Raw genomic sequence first — 9,988 nt, forward strand, 5'->3', positions numbered from 1 at the left:
TCTTGGTGCAAAATTTAATTTTTGAACTCCTAGAATTCCAATCAATCTGGCTCTAACTGAGCTGTAATGAAGGCTCTTATCCTTGTTTTTTTTTTTGGTTGAAATTTGTTATTGAAGAGTAGACGTCTTTGGTGTTATACTCTGTGAAGAAGCTTCATCAAATAATTGGTTCATGAGATTATATGTTCCAAGAACTCACATGCAGGAAGCTGATTGTTAAGTACTTCATGCATTAACTGTTGCTCCTAAATAAAGGACCCTCTTCAAGGCTTCTGGACATATATCTGTTTTCCGTGCTTGATGAATTGAAACATTTTGTCAGGAATAATCCGGGATCTTAGGCAAGAGTGAAGAGTATCCTGATGCAACAACAAGACAAACAGGAGCTAAGAGGCCTGGAAAACCTTAGGATTTAAACATCCCATGACTAGAGTGAAACGCAATGGTCTCCTTGTCGAGATCAATCACCAACGGCAACTTAACCAGCAATGGAACAACATGCCAATGACGCACTTTTCAATGTATAGCGAATGGTAAAAGAAGATTCAGGACCCAAGTGGGACAATTCATGTTACCTTCCTATAAGTCAAATTTAAGAAGATAACTCTATAGTAGTTACAAGAAGTTACTGTGTTCAAAATGCCTAACAGAATTTGGATCCCTAGGGATGGACATTACAAAGGATCAGTCTTAAGCTCCTTTCCACTTCCAAAATAGACAAAACACTTCTTGTAAGCAAAGATAATTACATCTGAAACATGAGTATAGCTAAAGAGTGCAAATCCATTAGCCTACCCTCTGTAGTTAAAAGGCTTTTGAGTTAGTCATAAAGATTTTCTGTTACCAACTGGAAAAGTCTACTAGGAAAAACTGTGATGTTATGTACCAACTGCAGAAAGCAACTTGGTAAATATGAATTCGACAGGAATGCATGTTGCTTCTCGCAGTAGACTACCTCCTTGCTTGCCTAGGCTTACTTTTTCAGAATTTTGACGAGTAATTTGGAGATTGTCCCCATTCTGCTCCGACAAGTTACTCCTTTTTGGTGGATACAAAAAGAACTCCTCTGCCGGGGGAAAATTGGTTGTCTTTGCTTCAAGACCTGAGTCACCAAAAGTTTTGCTGGCTTGTTCACCTTTCTCATCTCTAGCAGGAGGGTGGGGGTTGGTGATGTAGCACACAGGAGTCCTTTTAGAAGTTCTCCAAACTAGTTGATGGGCACTACTATCAGCATTACCATCCATCTGACCGGAACTATTCTTCCTAACAAGAAAAATTGCAGGAATGTCCTCCAATACTTCTACTTCAATAGGGTACCCTATGATGGCCTTCTTGTTTGATTTGCTCATTAGAGAAACAAGAGGGACATGCTCTTTCCGGTAGCTAGCTTGAACAGTTATATTGACATCGATCAACATTGTTTCCATCATATTATGCTGGTTAGCATGGACTGGCCTAAAGCAGAGGCTATCAGAGTCTTCCAAGTACTTGCCTCCAGTAAGAGAACAAAAGAGACTTTTGTCCTCCAAAGCCAAGTGTTCAGCAGATTTGCTGTCAACTCTGTAATTTCTTTCTTCCTTACATGGAGTATCCAGCAGCACTATATCCTGTATGTTGCGTGATCGTTTTCTGGACACTGCAAAACTTGTTCCATTAGTTACAGTGCTTGGAGTTCCACCTGAATTGTGCGTGCAAGGCTGTTCATTTGAGTTCAAGTTCTGAGAACCTGCACCACTGGCAATCTTGGCGTCAGGAGAAGATTCGGATGTGTAACTCAGATGCTCCTCCAGCAAATTAATGCTTCGCTTTTTGCTTCTATTCTGAAAGCTGCCTGAATTCCTCAGTAAAGATGTATCAATTTGATATATACAAGAGTTGTTATGTCTAAGATGTCTCAAAATATTCAACTACTTCTGGAACTAAATGAAACAAAAATACTTTGAACATCATCATTTTTTTCAGGTGCTTTGCTCGCTGTTATTGTAAGATAGTTTCTTTAAAAACCATTTGCTCTATTTGGATCCTTGAGTTTTTCAAAAATTAGTTTTTCAGATACTATAAAATTTTTTAAAAAGTACCCTAAAAGATACTCTAAAAAGTAGTTTAAATTTTTTTTAATGTATAAAAAATATCCCAAAATATATTCTAAAAACTCTACTACTCTTGAATATTCCAAAATATATTCTAAAAATATTCCAAAATATACTCTAAAATCCTGCTAGAGTAAAATTTTTCAAAAAATCTCCAAAAACAGCTAATCCAAAAGGAAAGCACCGCACAAGGATCTAGGGGAAGTAGAAAATGATTCGTGAATGCATTAGGTGATCTTGGTGAATTAAAACCACCATGTACATGTGTCACTGGCGCCCGTGCAATCAATGGCATTTCTTACTATGTTAAAGTGCCTTTCTTTGTTCATAGTTATATCCTCATTTTGTACAAAAATAATTAGTTAGAGAAATATCAAATATCTGTGATGAATATGAACTCTGCCATAAAGTAACAAGAGCACATTAAAGGTATTTTGTCAACCTGTGAGTTGTTTGACTCTGCGTCCATTATCCTTGAAACAGCTCTCAGAGAAACCAGATACCCGTGACTCAGCAGAATCTTTTTCCTCTGCTAAACTGGACACTTGGTAATGGTCTTCTGTTACACATGCAGAGGGAATAACCTTGGATGACTGACAATGAAGAACTGAGTTCTCAGAAGAAGCTTTTTCAACTGGCAAGTAAACACATTTGCTTCTCTTAGCCCGGCAAAGAGGTCCTTGCTTCACATTATCTGTTGCAAAAGCAAAAACGATGGTTTTGGTTTAAACCAAATAGACAGTTTGTGGACTTCATTAATGCATTAGCATAATTAGAAGATTATCTGATTCAAACAAAGTCTAAAACGATTTTCTGCACGTCAGACTTAAATAAATTGGGCATCTATTACAGACTCTTGAAAGGTTGGAAGAGAATCCTGCTCTAAAAGAAGCTCTATGACCCTTAGATTTGGTAAGACTGTCATTTGAGGCTGTGCACTAGGACATCACCTCTCTATGTTGCTTCCATTGATCTTTCTACTTGTCTGAAACATGATCATTCTTACATCCTTAATTTGTGAATACGTATTCCAAAAGTTCATGCATGCAACATTCCGAGTATAACTCATCAGCCACTTCGAAGAAAGCAATCGTTCATATCAGGCTCTGATATGAAGGATTTCATCAACTAAGCAGTTTTAAGTACCTGGAGTTTTATGACTTTTTTCCTGCTCTTGTTTTTCAAGTTGAAGGGCATGAAGAACAGCATCTTCTCGATGAGCATATTTTCCATTCTTTATAGCAAGAGAAGACTGGACTGATTCAGCATCCTTGATAAAACCATCAAACTCAGCAGACCGGAATGCTTTTATGCGCTTGGATGTTTCCAAATTGTGCCACTCCCTATAAATTCATCATTACCAGAAATGAGTACAACCAAGCCCCGCCTAAATTGGAATTTGTTGGAATGATAATTGGATTATTAAATCTTATTAGGATTGGCACAAGACATATTCCCAACATAGATATTAACAATCTCATTAACAAGAAGGACTAAAAGGGATCCATAATTTCTGATGCGACATCAATAAAATGAGGCAGGGAACCAAATATATCGATCTCAAGGTGGTGAGGACCAGCTATCACAGCTTTCCCCTTCTATTCAACTGCTGAAACCACTTAATATTCAACAATTCCAAATAGTAATTAATCACAAGAAAGATTGTTCCTAGCGTAATTGAGCCATAAACACTTGCAACAGTTCAAAATCAAAGGCAAAGCCAAAGGTGTTCTGCCCTTGGGGAAAATGTCATCTTCACCTTATGTTTAATTAGTGTCATATGCAACATCTTCATAAACTACTGGACAAAGACGGTACAGGTTCATTCCTAATTCAAGTAACACAAGAATGAAAAATACAATGCTACTGTCCAGAAGAGCTATCTATGTAGTTTGATTCAAGAAACAAAAGCAACTTGACACAAACTTCGCATTGTCAAGGATTTCATGATGTTATGGAAATCATCGGAAATAAATACCCAAACAATAAAGTAAAACAAAAGACTGCAAAATATCCAACAGAAAGTTTTATTCTACTAATTGTTATCTGCTCTTTTTTTTTTCTTTATTCTTGTTTCTTGAATAAGCCTACTTTGATAAGAATTCAAACCCCACCCCCCCCCCCCCCCAACCCAACAAAAAAAAATGAAACCACAGAAAACGGTTCACAAAATAAAAAGAAGGGGGGGAAGCCTCATCAAACGAAGAGGAAGAAATATATCGGGGAAATGCAAAACAGAGCTTACACAGAACCATTTTCTTTGCCGAGAAGTTTGATTGGTGTTTTAACAGCCGAAGGAGATAAATGCTTGAGAGGGCAAGCGGCTTCATCAAGCCCCACAACTTTTCCAGGCCACCATGACCCATTTTTCCTCTGCACCCAAACTAAGCTTCCCACAGCTAACCCCATGGTTTCTCTCCCTTTCTCTCGCTCTTTCTTGCTCAAGAAAACATGAAAAGGAAAAACAAGAGCATAAGTGAGGTGGGTTTTTTCTCATTCTTAAATGGGTTTTAGCTTTCTTGGGGTTTAAGATGAATTGGAAGGGGTCGTCTTTGCTCCCAACCGAACACCTGTAGCCTGCACTGAACTCTGAAGATGTTAGTGGTACAGAGTGTTGTACTGTGTCCAACGGCGGTTGGCTACCCGTAATTTGAATGTACGGACCGTTGTCTTTTCCTTTTTTATTTTAATATTTGAGAGTAAAAATACATTTGCTTTTCACTTTTCACCCCAAGGGATCCTGCCGGTTGATTTGATGGCATTTTCATTTTATCTTATTTTAACTTCCTGCACCTCATTTTGAATTTTTTTTTTGTTTTTTGGTATTAAACGAATAGACTAAAAGGCCTTTCTAATTCTTTAGGTTTATAATGTTTAAAATTCAATTTCTGCACATGATTATTGTAAAATTCAATTTGTGGGGAAATAGTTGGATTATTATGGGAGACTTGAATGACATTATCAAAAATGGGGAGGGAACAAAAGACTTGAAAGCAGTTTCAAAGATTTCAAAAATTTTTATAAATCAAAATAAGCTAATGGATTTAACCTAACAACAATAGTATGTTTGACAAGCATTTTGTAATACTCAGTTGTATTAGTAAAATTGAATTTTTGAAGAAAATATCATTTAAAATTCAATTTTTATATATATATTATAGATCTAATAGTAATAATATATTACATTGTTAATGTATATAAAATGTACTCATATTTTTATTTTATTTATCTATTGAACTTCTAAATATGCATTACTTTTGTTATTCTAATACTTTTTCTTCTGTATTTCTAAAAAAGAAGTCGTTTCACGTGAAATGTACACCATCGCCCTAGGTGCATTTTCTGCATTTTAGGGAAAAATTATAGCTATTGGAGTATTTTAAAAATTCTTTCGAACTTGTTGAACTTTTTTTTTTTTTTTGTATGTTGAAACTACTGCATTAAGTTTATCAAGAATGAATTTAAATGTTAAATGCAAAGACTTTAATTCAAATTGAAAATCATTTTTTGGTCCTATATTACTTTTCTCATATTCCTTTCTTTCAACCTTTTCCCTGTGCACACAAATTAGAAATCCATCTTGCCACAAATACTTATATGCAATCCCACGATGTTGGTCGGATTTTTTTTTTTTTTTTTTGGATAAAGTGTCAAAAGTGAAATTTGAGAAACTAGAGTCCAAGTGAAATTTTTTGGGGCAAATTAGAAACAATTTTATTGATCTCAACTGTAAAGTTTGTACACATGGGTAATCACCCCTCAATCATACTACCATTTACGTATCATATACACTAGTATTTCTACTCTATTTTGACAGGCACTTCCCAATCCAACCCCCATTCCATCACAAACTCCCCAAAATTTGCTGCGTACGAAGAAAACCTGACCAACTACTAGTTACACAATAACATATTGCTTCGATGATAGTTTTTAGAAGTCCAGAACGTCGACAAGCTTTGATTGAAAAATTGCCACATTTCTCAGCCTCCAGATTTAGTACAAAGTAGAGCCAGCCTTCTCAATTGATCAGCAAAGGAATTAGATCTCCATTGATTTGCAAGCCAATTAAGCTCCTCTTCCCACATATAGGACCCTTGAAATACCAGATACATGTGCTGTACTCTATCCCATACTGGTTTGGTTACACAACAATTGAAAAACAAATGATTAACGCTCTCTTCCTCCTTGTTGCGAAACCCCCCACAAACTAGATAGAATAGGCACTCCCATGTACAATTATTGAGAAAAATAATAAGAAGAGTAAAGGACAAGAGTTTATTTTTTCGTAAAAATTGACTTAACTCATAATATAAAATTACTCTATTTATAGAGTTCAAAATAACTCCACTAATTATTTCAATAACTCCATTAGTTACTCCACTAATTCCACTAGCTACTCTACTAACTCCACTAATTTCAATAATTAGGTAGAATAAAACAAACAAACATGATTAACTAACAACAGTAAATAATTCTAATAATCTCTCCGTTAAACTAAAAGTTTTTCAAACATTCAGTTTAATAGGACTTATCAATTGCACATACTCCAAGCAGATTCCTTAATTTTTGAAACGTGGATAACTTCAATGGCTTGATCGTTATGTCAGTAATCTAATCTTCATTTTTGCAGTAGAGAAAATCAATTATTCCATCCCTTATGAGCTCCCTTAAAAAGTAAAATCCCATGTCTATGTACTTAGTTCTTCCATGTAGAACTAAATTTTTAGAGAAGTTGATAGCAGTACTATTGTCACAGTAAATTGTAGTAACTCCTTGATGACAACGCAACTCTTCAAGAATATTTCTTAGCCAAATTGCTTGATAGACACAGGTCATTGCAGCTACGTACTCTACTTCAATTGTTGATACAATAATAATTGGTTGCTTCTTTGAACACCATGAAATAGTTACTGAACCCATCATGAATACATAACCAGACATACTATTTCTATCATTAGAATCGCCTTCATAGTCACTGTCAGTAAAACCAAATAAATCTAATTTTTCGCCGTTCTTGTAGAACAATCCATATTCAATGGTTCCTTACAAATATCGAAAAATCCTCTTGCCAGCTAAAAGATGTCTCCCTTAGACTTTTCATGTATTCACTAATAAAATTTATTGCATGCATAATATCAGACCTTGTGGCTGTCAAATACACTAGACTTCTCACAATTTGCTTATAAAGGATACTATCAACCCTCTTTCCTTCAGGTTGTTTGATGAGTTTTAAACTCACTTCAACTAGCATACTAACAAAATTACAATTCTTCATTTGAAACCTATTCAAAATTTCTTGCACATATTTTCTTTGAGAGACAAAAATTTCAGTAGCAGATTGCATCACTTCAATACCCAAAATATAATGCATCTTTTCAAGATCAGACATATCAAATTCAATCATAATAGATCTCTTGAATTTCTCAAACATGGCACTATCATTTTTAGTAAAAATAAGATCGTCAACATATAAGCAAACAATGATCAATTTACTTCAATTTCTAATCTTTATAAAAAGTGTATGCTCATATGGATATTTTTTAAATCCTCATAAGGATATTTTTTAAATCTCTTCTTAAAAAAATAAGCATCTATACAACTATACCAAATACGTGGGACTTGTTTTAACCCATATAATGCCTTCTTAAGTTTGTATACCTTATGTTAACTTCCAACCTTCATATAACTAGGAGGTTGATCAATAAATATCTATTCCTATAGATCCCTATGTAAAAAATGATGATTTCATATCCAATTAGAAGATAGGCTACGAATTTTGTACTGCCAATGCAATCGGATGGAATTTGTTCTGTTGCTTGCTGCCTGTTCTCTTTATCAATTCCATCAAAATCAATAGGTATTTGTTGTTTAATACTATTGCTGGTTCATGGTCAAAAATTTTCTTCATAAAAAATTACATCCCGATTGATGACAATTTTCTTAATGATAGGATTATAAAGTTTATAGGCCTTTGATTGATCACTAACACCAAGAAAACTACATTTCTCTCCCTTATTATATAGTTTTGTCCTTTTTTAGTCTGGAATATGAACATAGGCAGTGCATCCAAAAATTCTGAGTGATTCACTATTGATTTTTGGCTGCTCCATACTTTCTTAGGCTTCATATTTTTAACAGTAAGTGTGGGACTTCTACTCAGTCTATGAATGCTCCAATTGATAGTTTCAGACCAAAAAATTTTTGAAATACCACTTTTTATTAAAATGGTTCTCACCATGTTCAAGATTATATGATTCTTCCTCTTTGAAACACCATTCTGTTGTGGTATATAGGTTGTTGTAAACTGCTTCTAAATTCCATATTCCTCACGAAATTTTATAAATTCTTGTGAGTTATATTCTCCACCATGATCACTGTGAAATTTTTTTTTTTACAAATTTGTCTGCTTTCTTTACGACAAGAGTCATGAAATTTTTGAAGGTTGAAAAGGCTTCAGATTTTTCTTGCAAAAATAGACCAAAATTTTTTAACTATAATCATCAATAAATATCATAAAATAACGTTTGTCACTATTAGATGGCAGGTTTATGGATCCGCATAAATCAGAGTGAACTAACTCCAATACGTTCTTTGCTCTCCACGATTTTTCTTTTGGAAAGCTATCCCAATGTTGTTTGCCAACGACACACTCTTTGCAAACTTTTGAAAGAATTGTCATTTGAGGTAGATCAACCACCATATTTTTCTACTGTAAAGTCTTTAATCCACCAGAGTTTAAGTGTCCATAACGAAAATATCATAATCATGCCACATCTTTCGATTTTGTTGAGAAATATGAATGAGTCGAGTTCTACAAATAGAGTGAAAACATACAATTTGTCGTCATCTTAAGTTGAGCAATTAAACCTAACTTTGCATCTCAAACCCAACTTACTCTATCTTTCATAAAAATTTCATACCCCTTTTCATTAATTGACCCACATTAAATAAGTTTGTCTTTAAATTTGGAATAAAAAGAATATCAGTGATAGTGTGAGTAGAAGAATTTTCTTTAGTTTGGATAGTTACCCTTCCTTTTTCCATAACAAAAATTATAGAGTTATCACCAAATTTGATAGTATTACCGAATAACTTGTCCAACTCAAAGAATACCTTCTTATCTCCACGCATATGGTTGCTGCAACCGGTGTCTAAATACCACATGTCTTGTTAAGTTTTTTCAATTATGTGACACACCATCAAAAGAGATATTTCTTTTCTTTTTCTGCAAAATTAGTCCTTTCTCCATTTTATCTATTCAAATTATTTTGACATTCTAATTGATAATGACTATATCTATGTCATTTGTAGCATTTAACATTAGACTTGTCAGATGACTTTAGCCGTTGAGTTGTTGATGGATGGCCTCCTCGTCATCTTCTTCTTCTTTGAACTTAATTTTCTTGGTGCTGACATTGTTGTTATTGGTTGTCACGATCATTGCTTCCTCTACCTCTGCCTCTGCCTCATCTCCATGTTGGATGACTTTTTGTTGAAACCTTCAATGCTTGCTCCTCTTTCTCTGCTGATTAATTTTTTGCTCATGAACCAATAAAAAGTTCTGCAACTTATCAATTGAAAATGCATCAATAACTTTTGATTCCTTTATAGAGCATACAACAAAATTAAATTTTGTTGTCATCGATCGAAGAATCTTCTCGACAATGGTGACGTCCTCCAAATTCTCTCCATGGATCCTCATCTTGTTAACTATTGCTATCGTTCTTTCCAAATGATCTATGACTGACTCACTTGACTTCATGCGTAAAGTCTCAAATTCAGTTTGAAGAGTTTGAAACTGCACTTGCTTTGCCTTCGCATTTCCTTGATATTTCTTTTTCATGGAGCCCCAAATTTATTTGGAGGTGTTTTTGTTAAGAATTGTCTCCAAAATGGCT

At 34.5% G+C, this 9,988-nt stretch overlaps 1 protein-coding gene across 2 annotated transcripts; it reads right to left on the reverse strand.

Moving 5' to 3' along the window:
* Positions 1–557: 557 nt before the first annotated feature.
* Positions 558–4,560, reverse strand: LOC113781023 (uncharacterized protein At1g51745-like). Of its 2 annotated transcripts, none has more exons than XM_027326850.1 (4): positions 4,336–4,560; positions 3,237–3,433; positions 2,533–2,784; positions 558–1,726 (listed from the first exon to the last, which is right to left on the reverse strand). In XM_027326850.1, the coding sequence occupies exons 1-4, from the start codon at positions 4,497–4,499 to the stop codon at positions 879–881; spliced, it is 1,461 nt and encodes a 486-aa protein (XP_027182651.1). In that variant the 5' UTR covers positions 4,500–4,560; the 3' UTR covers positions 558–878. The 2 variants fall into 2 exon arrangements, with proteins under 2 accessions (XP_027182651.1, XP_027182650.1); XM_027326849.1 differs by having other exon boundaries at positions 558–1,831.
* Positions 4,561–9,988: the final 5,428 nt, after the last annotated feature.

The sequence above is a fragment of the Coffea eugenioides genome, chromosome 8, assembly GCF_003713205.1.
Source record: "Coffea eugenioides isolate CCC68of chromosome 8, Ceug_1.0, whole genome shotgun sequence".
NCBI lineage: Eukaryota > Viridiplantae > Streptophyta > Magnoliopsida > Gentianales > Rubiaceae > Coffea > Coffea eugenioides.